A 23,511-nucleotide genomic window follows, 5' to 3' on the forward strand; every position below is an offset into this window, starting at 1 on the left:
GTCGTGTAGGTACCGTGTTGGCGTTGTGTAGGTGCCGTGTGGGCGTCGTGTAGGTGCCGTGTGGGCGTCGTGTAGGTGCCGTGTTGGCGTCGTGTTGGTACCGGGTACCGTGTTGGCGTCGTGTAGGTGCCGTGTGGGCGTCGTGTAGGTGCCGTGTTGGCGTCGTGTAGGTGCCGTGTGGGCGTCGTGTAGGTGCCGTGTGGGCGTCGTGTAGGTGCCGTGTGGGCGTCGTGTAGGTGCCGTGTTGGCGTCGTGTAGGTGCCGTGTGGGCGTCGTGTAGGTGCCGTGTGGGCGTCGTGTAGGTGCCGTGTGGGCGTCGTGTAGGTGCCGTGTGGGCGTCGTGTAGGTGCCGTGTTGGCGTCGTGTAGGTGCCGTGTTGGCGTCGTGTAGGTGCCGTGTGGGCGTCGTGTAGGTGCCGTGTGGGCGTCGTGTAGGTGCCGTGTTGGCGTCGTGTAGGTGCCGTGTGGGCGTCGTGTAGGTGCCGTGTTGGCGTCGTGTAGGTGCCGTGTGGGCGTCGTGTAGGTGCCGTGTTGGCGTCGTGTAGGTGCCGTGTGGGCGTCGTGTAGGTGCCGTGTGGGCGTCGTGTAGGTGCCGTGTTGGCGTCGTGTAGGTGCCGTGTGGGCGTCGTGTAGGTGCCGTGTGGGCGTCGTGTAGGTGCCGTGTTGGCGTCGTGTAGGTGCCGTGTGGGCGTCGTGTAGGTGCCGTGTGGGCGTCGTGTAGGTGCCGTGTGGGCGTCGTGTAGGTGCCGTGTGGGCGTCGTGTAGGTGCCGTGTGGGCGTCGTGTAGGTGCCGTGTGGGCGTCGTGTAGGTGCCGTGTGGGCGTCGTGTAGGTGCCGTGTTGGCGTCGTGTAGGTGCCGTGTGGGCGTCGTGTAGGTGCCGTGTGGGCGTCGTGTAGGTGCCGTGTGGGCGTCGTGTAGGTGCCGTGTGGGCGTCGTGTAGGTGCCGTGTTGGCGTCGTGTAGGTACCGTGTGGGCGTCGTGTAGGTACCGTGTGGGCGTCGTGTAGGTACCGTGTTGGCGTCGTGTAGGTACCGTGTGGGCGTCGTGTAGGTGCCGTGTTGGCGTCGTGTAGGTGCCGTGTTGGCGTCGTGTAGGTGCCGTGTGGGCGTCGTGTAGGTGCCGTGTGGGCGTCGTGTAGGTGCCGTGTTGGCGTCGTGTAGGTACCCGTGTGGGCGTCGTGTAGGTGCCGTGTGGGCGTCGTGTAGGTGCCGTGTTGGCGTCGTGTAGGTGCCGTGTGGGCGTCGTGTAGGTGCCGTGTGGGCGTCGTGTAGGTGCCGTGTTGGCGTCGTGTAGGTACCGTGTGGGCGTCGTGTAGGTACCCGTGTGGGCGTCGTGTTGGTACCGTGTGGGCGTCGTGTTGGTACCGGGTACCGTGTTGGCGTCGTGTAGGTGCCGTGTGGGCGTCGTGTAGGTGCCGTGTGGGCGTCGTGTAGGTGCCGTGTGGGCGTCGTGTAGGTGCCGTGTGGGCGTCGTGTAGGTGCCGTGTTGGCGTCGTGTAGGTGCCGTGTTGGCGTCGTGTAGGTGCCGTGTGGGCGTCGTGTAGGTGCCGTGTTGGCGTCGTGTTGGTACCGGGTACCGTGTGGGCGTCGTGTAGGTGCCGTGTTGGCGTCGTGTAGGTGCCGTGTGGGCGTCGTGTTGGTACCCGGGTACCGTGTTGGCGTCGTGTAGGTACCGTGTTGGCGTTGTGTAGGTGCCGTGTGGGCGTCGTGTAGGTGCCGTGTGGGCGTCGTGTAGGTGCCGTGTTGGCGTCGTGTTGGTACCGGGTACCGTGTTGGCGTCGTGTAGGTGCCGTGTGGGCGTCGTGTAGGTGCCGTGTTGGCGTCGTGTAGGTGCCGTGTGGGCGTCGTGTAGGTGCCGTGTGGGCGTCGTGTAGGTGCCGTGTGGGCGTCGTGTAGGTGCCGTGTTGGCGTCGTGTAGGTGCCGTGTGGGCGTCGTGTAGGTGCCGTGTGGGCGTCGTGTAGGTGCCGTGTGGGCGTCGTGTAGGTGCCGTGTGGGCGTCGTGTAGGTGCCGTGTTGGCGTCGTGTAGGTGCCGTGTTGGCGTCGTGTAGGTGCCGTGTGGGCGTCGTGTAGGTGCCGTGTGGGCGTCGTGTAGGTGCCGTGTTGGCGTCGTGTAGGTGCCGTGTGGGCGTCGTGTAGGTGCCGTGTTGGCGTCGTGTAGGTGCCGTGTGGGCGTCGTGTAGGTGCCGTGTTGGCGTCGTGTAGGTGCCGTGTGGGCGTCGTGTAGGTGCCGTGTGGGCGTCGTGTAGGTGCCGTGTTGGCGTCGTGTAGGTGCCGTGTGGGCGTCGTGTAGGTGCCGTGTGGGCGTCGTGTAGGTGCCGTGTGGGCGTCGTGTAGGTGCCGTGTGGGCGTCGTGTAGGTGCCGTGTGGGCGTCGTGTAGGTGCCGTGTGGGCGTCGTGTAGGTGCCGTGTTGGCGTCGTGTAGGTGCCGTGTGGGCGTCGTGTAGGTGCCGTGTGGGCGTCGTGTAGGTGCCGTGTGGGCGTCGTGTAGGTGCCGTGTTGGCGTCGTGTAGGTGCCGTGTGGGCGTCGTGTAGGTGCCGTGTTGGCGTCGTGTAGGTGCCGTGTTGGCGTCGTGTAGGTTGGCGTCGTGTAGGTACCGTGTTGGCGTCGTGTAGGTGCCGTGTGGGCGTCGTGTAGGTGCCGTGTGGGCGTCGTGTAGGTGCCGTGTTGGCGTCGTGTAGGTGCCGTGTTGGCGTCGTGTAGGTTGGCGTCGTGTAGGTACCGTGTTGGCGTCGTGTAGGTGCCGTGTGGGCGTCATGTAGGTACCGTGTGGGCGTCGTGTAGGTACCGTGTTGGCGTTGGGTCTATGGAGAAAAAGCTTTTTCGAGCCAACCCTAGCAGACGGCGTGATATTGCAAGTTTCTGACACTTCCGGGTGGGCTTCAATTCTGGAGCCAGATGCTGCGTCCACTATACCGGGCTTTGCAAAAGTTCTGTTACACGGTTTCATGATCTTTAGAGACGTTTACATGTCGGAGTGAAAAATTCCATTAGATAAACTGAAAGTTCTACCTTATAGGCAGGTTTCCTTAATACAGTTTTTTTCTCTGCTGAAGTTGTATCAAGATGGAAGTCAAAAGAGTTGAGATATCTGCTCTCCTTCATGCTGGCCACAACAAGTCTGACAGAGCCAAACAGCTGAACATCAGCCGGATGACCGTCCACAGAGTTGCGGAGAGGCTAAAGAATGGTGAAGACCTGAAAGATCTTCACCATTCTTTAGCCTCTCTGCGACTCTGTGGACGGTCATCCGGCTGATGTTCAGCATGAAGGAGAGCAGATATCTCAACTCTTTTGACTTCCATCTTGATACAACTTCACCGGAGAAAAAAATTATATTAAGGACACCTGCCTATAAGGTAGAACTTTCAGTTTATTTAATGGAATTTTTCACTCCGACATGTAAACGTCTCTAAAGATCATGAAACCGTGTAACAGAACTTTTGCAAAGCCCGGTATATACAGTCTATGGTCTACGATTGAAAATGACAGAAATAAACTTCACACCTGGTTTGTAATCTGAGTCTTCTAGTAGAATGTAAATACTGTAGTATGAATTTAATAACGTGTGGAAATGCTTCAGTGGACCAGGGTTAGACTGAGATCTTATGTTATTAACGCAGGTTTAACCAGCATCAACGAGTCTGATGTTAATGGTCCAGCTTGGACCTAGAGTGCACCACGACACATGCATCCTCTTCTTAAAGTGCTCTGCAGTGTATCCGGCTGTTATTTGTTGAGTTGTCGTCCATGAGCTTGTATGTGCTGGAAGGCAGTGAAGGTCATCCATGGAGGCAGAGGAAGAGGCTGTTTACCGTCTGTGGTCCTCCATTACTGTCTGTTCTCATCTCCTCAATGCTGCACAGAGAAGAAGACTCAGATGGATGCAGAACATCAAATCAGATACATCCAGACTGTCAGAAACACAGAGAAGAAGGATCAGATAGATCCAGTAGGGTTAGATCAGCTCAGACACATCCAGACCGGTAGAAACACACAGAGAAGCATCTCTAATTCTGCGTTTTTCTGCTTTCTCGTGTCAGTGTTTCTTTGTGTTCAATTTAAAGCTTGATTTTCTATTAAACATTTCTTAATCAGACATGTACAGGCTAGCTTCAGGTGACAGTTACTGAGAGAAGACCTCAGTCGTACTGCATGTATTCTATGCAGAGGAAGGGAAACCAAACCAGGTCAGTGGGTGAATAGAACTAGAACAGTAGAGCAGCTGAACTGCCATTCATTAACTGGATTTCTGTACCTCAGTCTGCTATCACAAGCCCAAAATGAAAACCTTCATTTTATTAAATGACTCGTTTCATGATTGATTCATGTGTTTTTCCATTTCTGCTGCAGGACCCCCATGCAGAGGAGTTTGAGGACAAAGAGTGGACGTTTGTCATTGAGAATGTGAGTAAATTGTTCCTGTTTCTGTCTTTTAATATGTTTTATATGTTGTTTTATTGATCCTCTCTTTTATATTGTCTTATTGATGCTTTGGTCTATTTATGCACTACACTTTTATTTAATTTATTTTTTTTACTTTATGGTGGGAAATAAATGATAATTATCAGAATAGATAAATAATACATCAGGGTACTAAAAGGCAGCTGGACTGTTATGTACAATGACTTAAAGTACAACTTCACAGAAACACACAGACATGAACTTCTTATTCTCAGGATTTAGCAGGAACATCATTGTGGGGTTTCATGTGTAGGTTCTGCCACCATGTGGTCATTTTGTGTTATTACAGGTTCCTCTGTAGCCCTCAGATCTGTCTGGATGCTGGACTGAAGTTTCTGCTCAGCAGCTTTCTTTATGAGTGTTTAAATCTGCCTGAATCTGTTCAGTAGCAGAGTCATTTACAGGTCATCTTTACAGGACACGAGCTGGAGTGATTATAAACCAAATTAACTTCTAAAATGTTAGAAATGAGGATCTCGGTTTCCTCCAATGTGTTTACTCATTAACTGGTTAATCATCGTAACAGTTGAACATCTGTAATGCAGCAGCTGCTTTTTACTCCTCTCTTTATTCTGTCAGGCTGTTTAAGGCAACAGAAGCTGTGATGTTTTCTAAGGTTGTATGACCTGTTTATAGCAGACAGAACCGGCAGAAACTAGATCTCACTGTAGATCCAGAAAAACAGGAGAGAATCTAATGGAGAGGGAAGCTTTATAGAGAACTGAAGCTGAGAGAAAGAGACGTGGATTTATTCTGCCAGGAAACTCTCTGTTCAGAGCCGTGTGCTGCTTTCCATACGTGTGCTGATGTGTGCAGTAAATGAGACCTTTGTGTTTGGATGTTGACCTTTTTTATGTTCCTTGGAGACTTGAAGGAACTTCCTTCAGTTGGTTTATGGAGCAGATTAAAACCAGCAGGTAATTAGTTCAGATTAACTGGAGAGCAGCTTGTTTAGTGAACTGTCAGATAAAATCCATCCTCTTCAGAAGGGGTCACCCTTCAGTAACAACTTTATATTTTCTGTATAATATCTTTAAGGCTGGCCCAAATAGTGGTTTCTGGCCTCCGGATATTGGGGCCCTATTAAAGACGAATATCTGAATATTCGTTCCGCCCCGTAACGTCCGACGGGGGCGGGGCTTGTGGCGGAGACGGCCCGAATATTCGGATCCATTCATCTGGTCTCCTGGGTCCGAATTTTGTGTTCGGATACCAATATTATAATATTCGGATACCAAAATTAATATCCAGATACCGCCGTAGCGAACAAATATTCGGATATTCGGGATATTCAGGTCCAGCCCTAAATATCATGTAACTGTAGCTTCAATAGACAGTCTGATGGGGTTCCACAGTAGATGTTGTTCTGTTCACCTCTGGTACCTCTGCTATAGTTTATATATATATTATATCATATATTACATAATATATATATCCTCCAGTCTGTTGGAGAAACCTCACCCTGTGGGCTTTTTAATGTCTACAGTGTCTACACCAGAATCTGCTGTTTATCCCATTAGTCTGACTTTCTTTAAGCATATCCTGCAGCTTTTTATTTATTAGCTAAGTTTCACAGCTTCCACACATTTCTATATCGTTAAATCTTTCTAACATTACAGATTACAGGAGGTCCTTGACTTACATCAGAATTCAGTTACTACGGATCTACACAAGTCCATTTTGGCCGCAAGTCAGAACTCCGGTGAAAATGTAAACAAAGCCGTTCCATGCATCATGATATGGATTAATTCTTCATAAAAGTCATGTTCCCAGTGTTTTATTCTAGTTTCACTTCCATGGAGACGGCTTTCCTTTTCTTCCAAGCATCAGAAGAGTCTGACTTACGCTGGGAGCCATAATGAAGGTGAAAAGTTAGAGAATGCAGCACAATCCAAGGTGGAGTACAACCAGAGAATGGAAACAAAGCCGCCTGATAGCGCTGTGTGACGATGTATTCATCCGCTCCGCTCATCAACTAGTTCCATGTAACCAGTTCCGACGTAACGATGAAACGCTGTAGTTTGAAGACGCCGTAAACCGAGGACCTCTGGTCGTAAATTCACTGCTGTGGTTCATGCAGTAACTGTCAGTTAGTGGACACTTAATACAGCTAATAATCGTCGTTCACTCACACAGTTCAACCACTAGACATTTTAACTTTCACATGTTCATAAAAGATCTCAAATGAAACTGTTTTGGTTTCAGTGTGGAGCCCTGGAGGGTTCAGTCCTTTAACATCTGCTGTGTCTACACCTGGTGTCCACTGTCCTCCAGTGTTTAGGACCTTTAGAACATCTTTTTAGAAACACGCTGACCTGGTTTTAGTTTGGAACCTCTGGAGTTTTAATGTGGATCGATAGAAATGGTGATGTTCTAACACTCATATCTGTTCTCTGAGTGGGTTTAGTTGTCCCTGCATGTTGTCTTGCTGCTGTTCTGTGATCTTTTTCTGGAAGATCTGACTGAATGGTTTATTCAATAAGGATGATGAATCTCTGGAGTAGGGATGTGCGGACTAGTCGTTTAATCGGGTAACTGCCGACTCATTTATTAACCGTTTAGTATTTTACTAGTCGGTTAAATGCTAGTGTGCCGCCCCCCCCCCCCCCCCCCCCGCCACAGCCCGCCCGCCACAGCCCGCAGCCCTCGGTCCCGACCGTGCGCCACCATGCAGCTCTACGCTCGGCCGTGCGCCGCACACTCCCGTCTGGGCTACCTGGTTGATCCTGCCAGTAGCATATGCGTGTCTCTTTTTCAACCCCCGCATCATTAGCGGTGTTCTGACCACTCCAGCTACACCCACCACGTCCCTTCCTGCCCCCCCGAAGCAAAGCATCGGTTCCACTATGTGCTGCTCGTGGACTGTCATGGCGCACCGACCCGCTGCCGTTACGCACAGACGCAGCGGCACTTTCTGTCTCAGTGGACGACTGAACATCTTCATCAGAGGGTGAATATTCCTCTTCAGAATATGAGTAAGCCATTACTTGACAAAGTACTTTGTCAGCGTTGAGCAGACCTCTCGGTACGGTGAGTTTTCTCGCTCTAAAATGTGCCGTCTTGCGCTCTGATACGCTCCGACGGCGAGTCTCGTCTCCTCGGTTTTCAAACTCTGTAAACTCCAAAACTTTGAATTAAAACACGCCCACAACTGATGCTCAGATTGAAGTTCCAGATGTCCATCATCTCCTGGTGTCCAGTACATGAGGCACATGAGGCAGTATATTTGAAGCTATGGCTTGTTATGTTCAGCAGTGTTGCTTGTCGCAATATTGCGACTTTGGCGCTTAAAGGGTTAAATTGCAAGTTTTCTGAACCGACCAGTCGCCAATAAAATTAGCGACTAGTCGGTTCGGAAATTAGTCGAAATTCCCATCCCTACTCTGGAGTCTCTTTCAGTCTCTCCTATCGGCTGTTATCCAGATAATGAAACTCCTCCTTCTACTGTTGGTCGTTGCTGTTCTTCTACTGTATTTCCTACAGTATCACACCCACTGCTTCATGTTTACACCTTATAACTGTCACATGGGGATGTTTTCAGGTATTTCAGATTGAATAGAGAATATTTCTGAAACGCTGGTCTGGACAGTGACCGTTTTCATGATAAAACTCTGCTTTAAATTGAAGCCTTTCAGGTTGAGAGCAGATTGAAACTCTTCTACCGCCTGTTTTTAGGAATGTTGGTATAAAAAGCAGTGAGAGCTGGCTGAGGGCGTCGACCCGTCGCTTTCTGTTCACGTTAAAGAGCCTTTCTCTGTTTGATAGAGAGCTGAGAAGACAAGCAGGTCAGGTGTTCTCCGGCCAGAGCGTGGGAGAGAACAGAAAGAGAGGAAAAGACCGGTTAGAGGGTTTGTCTCTGCATACCTGACTAATGACAGAAAACAGATCAAAGCCCAGCCAGGATCCTGACAGCAGGAATGGAGAACAGAAGGAAACCTAAACCTCCAGACACTCACAGAGGAATCCTGGTGAATATATGAAGAAACTAAAAGTACACATGTATGATCAAACCTGCTGAGACATTAGCGTTCCTGTTAGTATTTAGGCTGATGCTTTTTAAACCGTTCAGATATTTCTGATGTCAGACAGGTTTATAACTCGGCACATATTTAAAGGATATTTTCAACCAGGAAAGCTGCTGTTCATGTTTTTCATGTTGCTCATTTCCTGCCTGGAGCTGACAGAAGGTTTAGAGTGCAGAGCAGCTTTTTAGGACTTTATTATCCACTGAAGACTTTAGAATAACAGAATATGAAGGCAGCAGGTCTGATTTGTAGGAAAAGTTAAACATCTCAGTTCTGTTCTGGTTATAAAAGTTTTCAATTAGTTGAATGTGCACTAAAGGTTTTTGTTGACAGATTCTAAAATATAAAGTTGACCATAGTCAGGTGTGTCTTTAAAGGACGATGTTTAGGTAGCAGGGCACATACAGACTCTGCTGGCGATAAAAGGCTTCTTCACATGCAGCTTTATTTAAAGACAGATTACTACAGATGACAAGAACAGTCTGCTGGATGCTGGTGTTTTTATTAGGACTTGAACCTCCACAGATCTGCCATGTTTTTTCTGGTCTGTTGATCATCTTCGTGCTTTCTCGGCTGTTTTATGGTGAACAAAAGTCTGAAGTAGTTATGGGATGTTGTAGCCCTGATTTGTCCCTCCTCTAAAGGGAAACTGGAGAAAAGAGAGTTTAGTTTTCATTTTGAAAAGATGAATGATACTTTGCCAAACTTCCAGCTAAAACTTCCTCTAGTATGTAAATATAAATAATATAAATAAACTGCGGTTCAAAAGTCTGGGGTCACTTTGAAATGTCCTTATTTTTGAAAGAAAAGTTTTGTTTTTTCAATGAAGATACCATGAAATGAATGATAAATCCAGTGTAGACATAGTTAATGTGGTAAATGACTATTGTAGCTGTAAACAGCTGATTTTTAATGGAATATCTCCATAGGGGTACAGAGGAACATTTCCAGCAACCATCACTCCTGTGTTCTAATGCTACATTGTGTTAGCTAATGGTGCTGAAAGGCTCATTGATGATTAGTAAACCCTTGTTCAGTTATGTTAGCACATGGATAAAAGTGGGGGTTTATCTAGATGACCCCAGACTTTAGAACAATGGTGTAAACAGTGTGTATATTTGAGTGTTTGTGTGTGTAAAAGGCCTCTGAGGTGGACTGTGATCAAGTGAATACTTTTAAACTGTTGAATAAGAGTAGAGAAAAGAGAAAACTTACATTGGAATGTTTGTTCATCTGTTTAAACTAATAGAGTGACTTTATTAGAACATTAGATGCTGTGTTTGTGCTTCTGCTCAGTTTATTTAAAGTGAGCAGGAATTAGGGAACTACTAGAACTGACCACCAGAGGGCAGTCTACCCTAAGACCTGTTTAAACTCCTCCAGAAACATGCATGTTAATATGTGCATGTATGTGAGCTGTCTGTGTGTCAGTAGGTACAGGATGTTTGCATGTGTGATGAACAAACACTCTGAATGTCTGCTGCTGGGTAGTGAATGTAAAGCTGTGGTCCTGGACCCCCCCAGCCTGCAGGTGTCTGAGCTAATATAAAGTCAGGACACATGAATGAAGCAGCAGAGGAACAGGAGAGGTGAGTTCTCCTGACCCCTCATCAGACGGCAGAGGAGAAAGGGGAAGAATACGCCATTGTGAAGATGATGAAATTCAAGATCCCCGCGCTCCGGCTTCGTCTTAATCTGGGGCCCAACCTCGCCAGCTAATCCCTCCCCGTCGAATTACTGCCCCGCATAGATTGTATTTTGTCATTGAAAGTGGCAGTGTCAAACACTACCTTTTTCTCTCCTCTATTTGTTCGTCTGCCAAAGCGAATCGCATAATCAAAAGATGGAGAGAGAGGAGTGGAGGAAACGGCTGCAGTAGTATCTCTAAATTACAGCTAGCCGTCCTTTCACCCGCTTTCACTCAGCTTTATCAAAAAGGTGGCAAATTGAGAGTCAAAAGATTGGACGGTGTATTTGAAGGCATTGTGCTGACAGGCTCTTTACTGTGTGTGTGTGTGTGTGTGTGTGCGCACGCATGCACGGCAGGGGTTAATGTGTGCACGTATGTATGTCTGTGTGTTTTCTCTGTGTTAAGCTGGAAATGGGAGACCAACTTCCCTCATCTTCAAATAACGTGTAGACACACACACACACACACACACACACACACACACACACACACACACACACACACACACACACACACACACAGAGGACTATCATGTCTAATACGTTGCGTATCCACTGATCCGCTCCTCATCCTTCACCTTTTCCACTCACATCGATGGCAGGAAGGAAGAGTTCATAAATCTGTTTGTTTCTGTTGTTTGTTTCTGTTTGTGTTGTTTGTTTGTGTTGTTTGTTTCTGTCTCTGCCTGTTTACTGCTCGTTGTAAACATTCATTCTGAATTCCATTCTAGCTGCATTTTTAGTGCATTAAAGCTTCCAAACCTCGTTAATGGTTGCTGTAAGGAGGTGGAACGGTTCCTCTGATGTTCTACTGAAATACGATCTTCTGACATCATGAAGGTGGATGACACCGTGCACGTGAACAACCAGCTTTAATGCAGCATAAATGGAGGGGTTTAATCTGTAGTGTTGTTAGCGGCTTCATGTCTTTTTCCGTCTGTCTTCCAGTCCTCTGAGGTGAAGTCCTGCCTATTGTGGACCTCGTCCAACTCCATTAAGGCCGTTTCCACGCCACATACCTCCACTTACACCCACTCCCACAGTCACACACACCTAGCTCCATCACCTTTACACACACCCTCCTGTGTGTTCGTATCCTCCCTCCTCTGGAACACATTACGTAGGCCAGTGGCTTGTGAGCGCTGACTGGGCCTCGGGGAAGAAAAACACAATTATTTCAGCCCTCGGCTATTCACGCAAAGGTGACAAAAGCTGGTATGAAGTATGAAATCCCAAAAGTTTCTCCAGTGCTGCGGCCGACAAATTGGGATTAATTTGCACTCGTGTGCACGCGTGTGTCTCCAAAGTTTCACCTTTGCTCATTTCCCGTTTCTTAAATAGTTTGGAGAACTCAAAAGACCTCATTTATGGAGAAGAAGAGAAGAAGAAGAGAAGAGCGCTGTTAGTATGGATGTGTGCTCACAATGCTGATTATTCCCTCTGTGTGTGTGTGTGTGTGTGTGTGAGGATGTTGGTGTGTGATCACACATGCTCTCAGATTAATTGAATGTCATTAATGAGGACAGATGCTGGTGATTCCCCCCATCAGGTCCTCTACTGCTTCTACTCTTGCTGTAAATTGCTGCTCTAATGCTGCTGTTTCTACCATTTAGAGCCGTAATCTGTTATTTTACTGCTGTTTTTGTAGTCTTAATGAGAAAATGACTCCCAGTAAAGCAGAAACACAAAATAATAAAAGAACTGAAAGGTGTGTGTTTGTCTCTTTGTGAGGACCTGCCTCAGTGTCTGTGGAGGAGTGTGTTCTTTCTGTGTGTGTGTTCTATGTGTTGTTGTGGTGTAGGTGGCGCTAGAGGCCGGGTGGTCCGTCCTGTGGTCCCTCCTGTGGTCCTAATAGGCTTACAGGCCTCTAATCCACAGCGTCCCGTCACATGGCCGGTCTGCTGACTAACGACCACCGTTAGTCGGACTACGTCTCTGAGCAGATGTCATGCTGCTGTGTGACTGCAGAGAATGTGTTCTTTATTTAGTGTTCTAGTCAGAAAGGCAGTCGGTTAGTTGATAATCCAGCTGCTTTTACATGATTTTAAATTAAATATCTGTAGGATTTTTGAGTTTTGGGTAGAAAAAATACAGATTTAAGTGATTTTTGTTGCGTTCTGACGTGTTCTAGATGATAAAGATCAATAATTAGCTCAATGGAACTATAATTGGTGCTTATACTTATAGAAAATGCTTCTTTTTCACACATCTATTCATAAATCACCTTCACACAGACTCCATATCTTCCATCTGTGTTTTTGCTTACATGCATACATGCGTGTTTGTTAATTAAACTGATTAAGCTGTTGCCCCTGACGATGTGCTGCTGCATCGTCGCCTCTTTCCTGTTGCCTTCAGCTTTTCTTCACATTGTTTTGTCTGCTTTTCCGTTTTATCCTTGTCCTGTTTATTTTGTCGCCTTTCGTCCTTGCTCGGCCCGCATGCTGCCCGTGTGTGTGTGTGTGTGTGTGTGTGTGTGTGTGTGTGTGTGTGTGTGTGTGTGTGTGTGTGTGTGTGTGTGTGTGTGTGTGTGTGTGTGTGTGTGTGCGCGTGTTGTTTACGGCGTATTGTGAGTGTGTTCGTCCCACTGGTCCAGGTTGTGACCTCGGCTTTCATCTCCTTAGTCTGAGGCTCCTGCAGCCTGCTGAGCGTCGCTCCCCGCCAACAACGCAGCAGATGTCACCAGACACGGCCGCACACACGGTCATACGTGTTCACCAGCACACACATGGTTCCTCTCATTTATATATGCACACACAGGTTCAGAGTGTAAAGTCACTCAGACTCATAGAGATGCATTTAGAGCTCAAACATTTAGAGCTCAGACATTTAGAGTCCAGACCCTCCAGACAGGCTTAGTTCTGCTTCATACAGAGTGACCCCAAAATAAACATCAGAACACACGTGTCATCTGAATACATCCTACCAACACGCTCTCTTCATTCACAACATGCTGTCAGACATTTGGGAAAACTTTACTGAATGATTTCACTGATGAGACACAGAATGTGGGTTTAAATATGGTTAGACAATAATATTTATTAGCCAGATTGTTAGACGTTTAAGATAGCAACATGCCAGGAGCATGCATGAGGAGTGGAACATATTAGGAACACTTTAAGGCCAGTTCATGCTTTCTCCGTTGACTGATGTGGACTTTCAGAGGTTTAGTTCATCCTGTAGTAGGTGTGTGTCAGACTGTTCCTGACTGGATATCAGCTCATCTTCAGGATTATTCCTGGAATGGACACAGAACAGGACTTCTGGAGAATTTAGAACTTCCCACTGAAAACATGCTGAAGACGTTCTATTCTTCGTTCACATCGACTCTGCATCGTAGGCTGAGATTCCGCTGCGTTTTCATCGTGAATCTGCACAGAACAAACTTCACGTCAAAGATGATCAGACTGATGTGGTGCAGAGGAGAGAGCTGTGAACTTATAGATGGTTAAAATCTCACAGTGTGGCGAAACCTTAGAGAACAGAACGAGCTGGAAGTCCTCCTGTTTCTGCCTGAAGCTGGCCCAGAACATCTACTAACACTCCTGCTGCTCAGGTTCATCAGACATGCTGCTGGTCTTCAGGACAGGCTTGGAGGAAGACGCTGCAGTGGAGACCAGCTTTTAATTCCAATAGTTCCTGAGGCTTTAGCTGGTACGTTATTGGCTGCCACACCCTTCCATATCGGTCATCTCTGAGCTTGTCCTCTATCACTCTTCACATGCTGTCACCTGCCCTTCTCCTGGGCCGGCTCTAATCCGACTTCTCCTCTTGTCTCGTCCTCATCTCGTCGTGTTTTTGGTGTCATGTGCTACACTGATGGTGGTCACAGTTCTGGGGAGTCCTGATTGGACGATGGAACAGTTATTATCTCCATCTCCTGGTTATTTATTTTCCTCTGTACGACTTTAGATGGCTACCAGCGATGGAGACGGGCCTGTGTGGGCCGCAAAACACCGGCCTGCACAAATCCCCCTGTTTATCCACAAGCCTGACCCAGTGGGCCTGGTGGGCGGGGCCTCTGAGGTACCTGGGGAGTCTGGTGCTGATGGAACATAGATGTGTTAGAGATGAACTAACACTGTAAAAAATCAGCCTTTGTTAAATATTTTAAACTCTAGTTGTTAAGAACAATTTACTGGTATTTTGCAGACTTTAAATGTTTTATTAAGCTATAGATAATAACTACAAAATCACCGAAAAACAGTAATTTACACCATAACGGTATTTTAAAAAAAACAGGCAAACATCTGCCTTTTTATAAAAACTTATTCATTCTTTCATTACTTTTGTCCATAAAACTACACTTTTTTTTACTGTTTTTTTAATCAACAAAAGTATATATATAATTATTTTAAACTCTTTTTAAACAGGTTTTCTCTTTTTTTTAAATTATGGATAATATCTTGTAAAACCATAAAAAAGATGAACTTATACAGTAATTATGTTAAAAACAGGCTGACACTGTAAACACATCCACAGAAAATATCTGTTCATAAATAGGGATTTTTAAATACATTTTAAAAAGTTATTTTCGGATTATAAACTGATATATAATAGAAAATTACCCTGTTGAGGATTGGAAAATGATGGACACTATTTTTAAAACAGTTGTTTGACATAAATTACGTTGATTGACGTAAATAATGTCCACATTCCAAATCTGTATTTTTACAAACAGGATTTTATTCTTTTCCAGGGTGTGACCATAAAACATACCTCTGTTCCGCCGTATTTACATTATTATCATTTTTACAGAATAATTTTTTACAGTGTAGGTTAAACTTATGTGACCCGTCTGTGTGTGTGTGTGTGTGTGTGTGTGTGTGTGTGTGTGACCTGTTCTGCTAAGTGGCAGTGAATAGGCTCTGCTGATGTGCTCTGATGCCACTAAGCCAACCACTGACAGTTGGACTGATCCTAACCGGCTCTGTTTGGATATAAATCTGTTTTCGGAACGCCGCGCCCTCAGAGATCCTCGGTCAGGAATTCAGCCGGTTTGAACCTGAAGGTGTGGAGGAGACGTCTACCTGAGCCTGACCCTATCAGGTGACTGCAGCTCCAAGCTGGTGGAGCAGGAGGATGACCTCTGATCTCCTGAAGCTCACTGGGTTGGAGTCATGTTTGGACCTCAGAGGTTCTTCTCAGAGGATCAGTGAAGCTCCAACGTCTCCTCTGGAGCGTCTTCAGGAGATGAACGGAGCTGCTGGTGTTTCTGTCACATTTAAATGCACAAAAACAGAGTTTAGGAACCCTATTGTTCTTTTATGGAGAAGGAATTTCAAAGAACGAGTGCTCACCCATATGCGCACACACACACACACACACACACACACACACACACACACACACACACACACACACAGACACACACACACACACACAGACACACAGACACACACACACACACACACACACACACACACACACACACACACACACAGACACACACACACACACACACACACACACACACACACACACACACAGACACACACACACACACACACACACACACACACAGACACACACACACACACACACACACACACACACACACACACACACACTCACTCTCTCTCTCTCTCTCTCTTTAAAGCGGCTCCTTATCCAATCCTCCACTAATTCCCCCTTGGTAGAAGGTGTTCATTGTTTCTCTTTCATTCTAATCTCTCCTTTTTTAAAATCCATATTAGATTCTTTGAGTTGGCCACAATCAGAGCTACTGGAGCAGAGCATCACCCTGCTAATGCTCTTTGTCTCCCCAGATTTGTCACTTAGCATGGAGAGTACACCTTTGTCATGGAGTAGGGTGGGAGAGAGGCAGACTCTCACTTGGGGCAATTGTTTCTTGTCACAAGCCATCTTAACCCCCCATCCCCTTAAGCAAATCAGCTTTTCTGTGGATTAGAGCGCTATCATAGCTCCGTCAGATCAGCAGCCTGCCGAAAACAGTTGAAACAAACGCGTCCTTAAAATGAGAACGGAGTGGAAATGATTCCCAAAATAAAATAAAACATCCTATCTGGTGTTTCCTGGATATCATGGTGAGATATCAGTAATATAGAGTTCCAGTGGTTTATCTCCAGAACTCTAGAGCTTCTGGCTCCTCGTCTCCGTTATCTGGTGGTGAAACTAAAACAAGATGAGGGCGTGTCGTCTGTCATCATGATGCTTTCTGGGAACCTGATTTCATTCAGTTTCATGGAGATTTGTCATTATTATATGTGTATGTCAGGGCTACTATCTACAGGTTGTGTACTACAGTAAAACAGATTCCTAAATTAGATTTTAATCAGTAAAACACAGAAACACCTCCGTCGCCTGCGGTCGTTTGGAGCTTCTCGTCAGGTGCTCCTTCTGTTTTACACCTCTATCATTCTCAGTGTCCTGCAGTATTGTAATGCTTTGTGGTACAACCTTCTGTCTGAATCTGTTAGATCTAGACTGAGACAGCTGATTAAGATCTGCTCAAAGATAGTGGGTCAGCCCCTACATGGACGATATGACACTTCATATCATAACACTGTACGGCTGGCTCAGAACATCGCCTCCGACCCCTGCCACGGTCTAAATTCAGAATATGTGCTGTTACCAACAGGGCAACAGGGCTTCAACAAGGTCCGACTAAGAAACTCCTTTGTCCATCAGTCCATCCTCAAATGAAATAGTTAAAACTGGAGTTCAATCTACAAAACCAAACTACAGTGGACAGCAGTCTTATATGTTAATGTTCTATGTCTGTCAAGCATTATTGTGTCTGTGGGTGGCAGAGCTGCTGAACATGTAAAACAAATTTTGGGTCTCTGACCTGATAATAAAGTATCTGTCATCTATCTAAACAAAGCCGTCGGATAGCGCTGTGTGATGACGTGTTCATCCACTCTGCTCATCAACTAGTTCCACGTAACCAGTTCTGATGTAACGATGAAACGCTGTAGGTCGAGGACGCCGTAAACTGAGGACTTCCTGTATAGGACTTCTTCCAGTGTGTCTATGCCCCTGCAGAGCTATGGAGAAGTCATTATAGCTGTGCAGGTTTTTTTCCCTTCTTTTTTAAAACTAAATGCACTTCCTAATCCTGTTTTCACAACTGTTTTGTGACTAAAACCTCATATTTCTTATCATTTTTACCTGCCAGACAGAACTTTTTTGCTTTGCAGTGACAAAAATATACAGATTTGTCGTCTGTGTTCAACTTTTCAGCTCCAGAAGTGTGTGCTTGTTACAGAAACTCATAAAAAAGCGGGTGGTCGACCTCCATGGTCGTTCCTTCTGCTGCTCTTTCACACAGAAGCACTCAGACACGAATGGACAGCGTTTCTACCTCAACAAGAAGAATGTCTTTGTCATTATACAGAGTACAACAAAATTGCTGTCACATACTAATGGAGGAAGCTTCCATGCAAGGCGTTAACCACGGCTCATCAGGAGCAGTTAGGGGTTCATTGTCTTCCTCAGGGACACCTCAACATGAGCTCTGTAGGCCAGGGATCGAACCGGCAACCCTCCGGTTGCAAGACGGCCACTCTACCCACTGACCCATGTCGCCTCCCGACACACTCCAACACACAGCGACACGTCTGCTGCCGGTGAATCTTCCGTCCTGATATGTGAGCGGCTGCTGGGTGGCAGTAATCAATCCCAGATACAGCGGCTGTGTGGATGTTATTGGACGTTTTAGGCCTCTGTGATGGCCAGAGATGGTAAAATGGCAGAAAAGTGATGAGCAGGCACTTCATAGAGCAGGAATGAACTCTAGCTAATCCCGTTGACCTATCTTCCCCTCTTCCTCCCCCTCACAGCTCTTTCCTTTCCTCTCACAGCATCTCCCTCATTTCTTTCGTCTTTTTTCCTCTCTCCGTCCGTCTCCCCGTTTCCTCGTCTTCTCCACCCTTCTCTCTTTCCATTTCTTGACCAACCCCCTTCTTTTCCCTTTCTCTCTGCAGCAGAAGTGCAGAGCCAGGGCTTTTGGCTGCTGGTAATTTATTTTCCCATTAGCCCCTGTCTGAAGTGCATGCTCTGGGTGTGAGAGTGTGGGGGCCACTGAGGGCCACCCAAAGAAAGACCAGAGGAGGGCACCCTGGACTCCCTGATAAGACCAAAGAGAGGAATGAAGGCGGGTTGAGATACTGGCTGGGTGTCCGTCCAAACGTTTCTGCTCGTTAATGGTGATGCTGACTAATTAGAAAACGACACATTTCCCTGGAACTCTGAGATGACGAGCTGTTAATGATTCACATGTTCGGATCGGTTCTGACTTTCAGATGTTCCAGATGTTAGCTGGTTCCAGTTGTAGGGATTCACTGCATTTTTATAGTAACACTTATGCTGTTGGCAGATCAGTCTGTGGATTATTAGTTGTTTGGTTGATAAAATGTTAGAAAATGGTGAAAAATGACGACCTCAGCTGTCCTGTTTTATCCTCAGCCCAAAGATATTCAGTTTCCTGTCAGAGAGGAGTCAAGAAATCTAAAAATATTCACATTTAAGAGTCTGGAAGATAATTCATACTTCATTAACCTAAACACATAAATTGATTATTGAATAGGTGGTGATTAATTTATTAGTTAAAGTTTAATGAACTGTTGCAGCTCTGTTCTCTTTTTAACATCATTTATTGTTAAATAGTTTTGTTTGACCGACAGTCCTGAGAACTGTGATGGTTATCTTCTGCTGTTATTTAGTTAGTAAATGATTAATGATGTTTTAACCAACAGATGCACATATACAACCTTTTACTGGTTGTAGCTTCAGTATTCACACAGATTACTGTTCTCATCCTACATTAGCCCTGATGTCTGTATGTTAGTTATTGGTGCCCTGTGGTTTTCTGTGTTTACTTCCTGTCCCTGTTCGGTCTCTATTAATCCGGTACCGTCTGTAGTCGGCAGTAATCATCCAGTCCGTCCCGTATTCAGTTTCTCAGTGTTAGACAGAAAGAAGTGGAGTTTCCTGTCATCCTAAACCATTTTATCCACCACTACAGCTCACACTGTGCTGTAATCTGCCGTTCTTTCCTCTAAAACTGCTCTTGTTGGGACTCATCGCTCTCCTCTCGTCTGTTTGTGGCGTTTTTGTTGTTCCTGGGACAAGGAGTTGGTCGGCAGAAATGTTTCTGTTCTGAGGTTTAAAGTTAGGTCTGAACCTCAGTGAGCTTCCAGTGTGGAGAATCCTGAGCTTCCTGCAGCCATTTGACAGTTCATTCCATTATTATCACTATTCTTATTGTAATTCTCAGAACCACAGTGATAGTACTGCATGCCTTTTATTTCCATTGTTGCTTTAAAACACACACACACACACACACACACACACACACACACACACACACACACACACTGCTGGGGGAAAAGCCAAATCCTCACATATAATAGTAGCAGATGAATAAATTGGTCTTAATCTGTGTGTAGCATTCAGCATTCATAGGTGTATGTAGAAAGGATGCCTTATCACTTATCAGGAGGCCAAATTGACGCAGAGGAATCAGTCCATTGTGTTGGGATTCAGAGAGATGTGAGGACGCTGGATGTCTCCATTTCCAATAACGGTGACCTTGAGGCGTTCCCCACCTCCAATCTGCTGACTGCTGGATTCACACCGGCTGGTTTTGGGTGTTGGAGGGTTGGAGGAGGCTAATCGCAGCTTCCTCAGGGTTATTCTGTCAGGGAAATGGGGTTTGGATTGTTTCTGAAGCTGGTGAATATGAATTATAAAGGCCTGTGTACAGTTCTATATGGGATGTTTATCGCCTCTGAGTCTGTTTTATTCTGTTAAAGTTTCAGTATTTGTTTTATATTAGATCTGGATTTAATTATAGAGACAAAGGGAGACCATGTGGAATGATGGAGATACACTCATTAACACCTGTTTTAGAGATGTCCCATATCGGCTTTTGTTGCCAATAACTGATACGCCGATATTGTTTAATTCTCTAAATCTGATTCTGATATCTACCGATATCTGTGGGCTGTGTAACTAATTCTAGGTGACATCACATATCTCCTGTGGTGGAATTAACACATCATGACTCATTTTACTGTGATGCCCCATTGGATGGATTCTCACATAAAACCAGGCTTTCACATGGAAACATTGTCTGTAAAATAAGAAAACTACTTCAAGTTATGGAAAAACTGACTTATGTATGTATTGATTTTAATTGTCTCAAACATCAGTTCACTCTCCCTCTGAGTCGGTAAATGACGGTGGAAAAAATGGCCACGGACCGATATTTCATTTTTATGTATTAGTCATCTTCTGTAGTCCTTCTGTTTATCGTGAACCTTGGTGGAGCAGTTATTTACTAAATGCATCAGAGCTGACAACAACAGCTTCTCTGTCAGTTTTTTTTATTTATTTTGAGTCGTTTTAAACAAGCAACTCCAACATAATACACAGAACAGAATCCAAAAATTATATAAATGGAACTTTTTTAGGGTCCGAGTACCGGCGGTGTGAAGACCCTCGTGGAATGCTAGGGTTTATTATTTTTTATTGTATCTCTATCTCTGATTCTGCTCCTTTAGTCCTTTTACTAATATGGAAATAGAACTGGATAGTATGAATAAATATCTCCCCCTTTGCACAAAACTAATTAAAAATGTTGTCCACATGACCGTCGGTTTATAAAGTAAACAGGCTGGGACAGACTCCGTCTAGAACTCATCACATACACGATAAGTCTGACATTTCACCGTTCCTCTGGACGTTCAGGACCAGTAATACTGGATTTAGTGATGCAGCAATGCTAGCTTAGTTTTAAACTGGTAAAACTGGTAATTTCTTGTGCTAACTGAATGAAAACCAGTAAATAAATCCAGTAAATAAATCTGTTTTTGTTGCTGCCAGTCATACTCATTGCAGCTTCGCTAAACTAGAGTTTATAGAAGTCTGAGCTGCAGGGGTGAAAGAATCTGAGTTTTGGAGACCCTAAAACGGTGTTTGTTAGGAAATGTTCAGGAGAATCTGAGTTCTGGTAAAAAAAAAAAAGCCTGAATGTAAGTGGAGGGCAGCTGACCTCAGGTTGTTTCCTCAGATCAGAATTATTTAGTTTTCTGGTGGCAGGATAAAGTGGATAATCATCTGCTGGATGTGGAACCAGAGATTCATCACTTGCCATCATTGTAGTACCAGAACCATCTTCTGTCTGTTTAACAGCGCACTAAACATCATCAACCCAAACCCATCATCCCTCTGTAGAGAATCGCTGCCAAGAATGAAACAAGATGCAGGAGTTCTCAGAAGGAGGGTTAGGTGATGATGTTTGTTCCTCTGAGGGTCTTCAGGTAGAAGTTTGGGCTCATGGTAGCTTTAGGAATGAATAAATGTTAAAGGTGGATGGATGGGGAACGTGGACCGTGTTTGTTGGAATCAGAGCTGAATTGTCTGCTGACCGGGTGTTAGGAGTCATTAGCTGATTGGTGAGAGGGTTCGTCTCCTCCAGACAAAGAAAGCAGCTTCTTTTAGCACTCAGCCTAATTAATCCAGCGCCCCGCCTCTCTCCGGCCCGTCCCGTTGGCATTTTAGGGCAGAGGGATTCAGCAGGACCCCCGGGCACCCTCCTGCCCTGACCCCTGCTCCCCCACCAGGGGAGCATCTGTGGATCGATGAGGCCAGCTGGCACCAGGAGAGAAGGTTAGAACTGGTTCTCTGAGACTGCTGACAGGGCTGCATGGAAGAGGAAGGACCTGAAACCTTCTGTGTTATCACACAGATATTACAGTATGTTACTGGATAAAAGTTAATTCTGCTGAAATGATTGGGGCGGTTTTATATTTCACAGAAAGATGCTGTGTCATGATATAACTCTAGAAAAAACATCGAAATTAGTAGCATTCAGATCTGTCTTTGCAGTCATTCAGAGCTCTGCTGCTGATTTAGATGATTATAGATGGTTTTTAGATGATTTAAGTCAAACAGATCAGTCATGGTGTTTTATGTACGGATAGGGTTCCTGCTTAACATTATTCTTTCTGCAGCTAAGACACTTTCATTTTAAAACCAAATCTTCCGCTCCAGGTTTTCTCTGTCTGTTCTTCACAGATTTTGCTGTAACATGTGGATTCTGCGTGTCAGTAACTCTGTCTTCAAATAAAGTTAACAGTATAGCTTCAATCTGAGTAATTCATGTTACAGAAGATGGACTTCTCTTCAGATTAGTCATGGAAAATGCATGTTTTTATTATTTATGTATGAAGCAGTTAATAAGTAGACCAGCGTTGTGCACGTCACAGTGTTGATGCTAGAACGACATGCTAACATATTGTGCAGCTCTAACTTAACACAAAAACACAGAATGAATAGAAGTTAACCATTAAACACAAATGAAGCGGTCTGTTGGTCCTCTGGACGTTCGGCTGGTCTTTATTTTAGTGCAGCAGTCTGATGATACCTGCAGCTCTACAGAGATGCAGCTAGGGGGCAGCATACAGCCATCACCCCTCCCTCTGTAATACCCTCCGTTACACACACACACACACACACACACACACACACACACACACACACACACACACACACACACACACACTGTGTTTTTCTATCATTGTGGGGACATACCATTGACTCCCATTCATATCTAACCCCTAACCTTACCCCAGACCAAAACAATGGCTAACCCTAAAGAAACGTTTTTGCACTTTTACTTTTTTCAGGAACAACAACATGGCCAAGAAAACACTGTTTAAACTTGTGGGGACCCAAACGAGGTCCCCACAAGTGACATTTCTCTGGGTTTTCCTATGGCTGTGAGGACATTAGGTCCCCACAACCCCTATAATTACCCGTCCCCCCCCCCCCCACACACACACACACACACACACACACACACACACACACACACACACACACACACACACACACACACACACACACACACACACACACACACACACTCTCAGGTATTTAGTGGTTCTGTGGGCTCAGAAAGAGGAGTGAATTGATAGTCCTATCCTCTGTAATAAATGAAACTTCTGCATTGTCCCTCCATTCTTTTTACACACTGCCCCATCCTCCCAGTCCTTCTGATGGTCACCCCCCCCCCCCCGTTACCCCTCCACCCCCCCAGTTACCCCCTCCACCCCAGCGTCCTCTCATTGATTGACATGCAGCGTCCGGGGACATGGAGCAGATTTCCATTGTTTGCTGCCACTACTCAAATCTGTTGAAATGGTTTTTCCATTCTTCTGCCGGATTATTTGCATATCCTTAAGTATTTCCTATTTCCAGGACCTCCCCCTCTCTCTCCCTGCTTCTCCTCATCCTCCTTTCTGCTAAATCCTCTCTCTTTAAGTGTTTGGAGCCAAATTCATTCCTGAAGTATTGACATGCAC

The 23,511-nt window shown here is 45.7% G+C and overlaps 1 protein-coding gene across 1 annotated transcript in view; it reads left to right on the top strand.

The window, feature by feature from the left end:
- Positions 1 to 23,511, top strand: part of ehbp1 (EH domain binding protein 1) — a 222,109-nt gene that overhangs the window by 30,062 nt on the left and 168,536 nt on the right. The window contains 1 exon segment of the mRNA XM_051960483.1: positions 4,353 to 4,406. Coding sequence (XP_051816443.1) covers positions 4,353 to 4,406 — 54 coding nt within the window.

The sequence above is a fragment of the Acanthochromis polyacanthus genome, chromosome 15, assembly GCF_021347895.1.
Source record: "Acanthochromis polyacanthus isolate Apoly-LR-REF ecotype Palm Island chromosome 15, KAUST_Apoly_ChrSc, whole genome shotgun sequence".
Taxonomy (NCBI): Eukaryota; Metazoa; Chordata; class Actinopteri; family Pomacentridae; genus Acanthochromis; species Acanthochromis polyacanthus.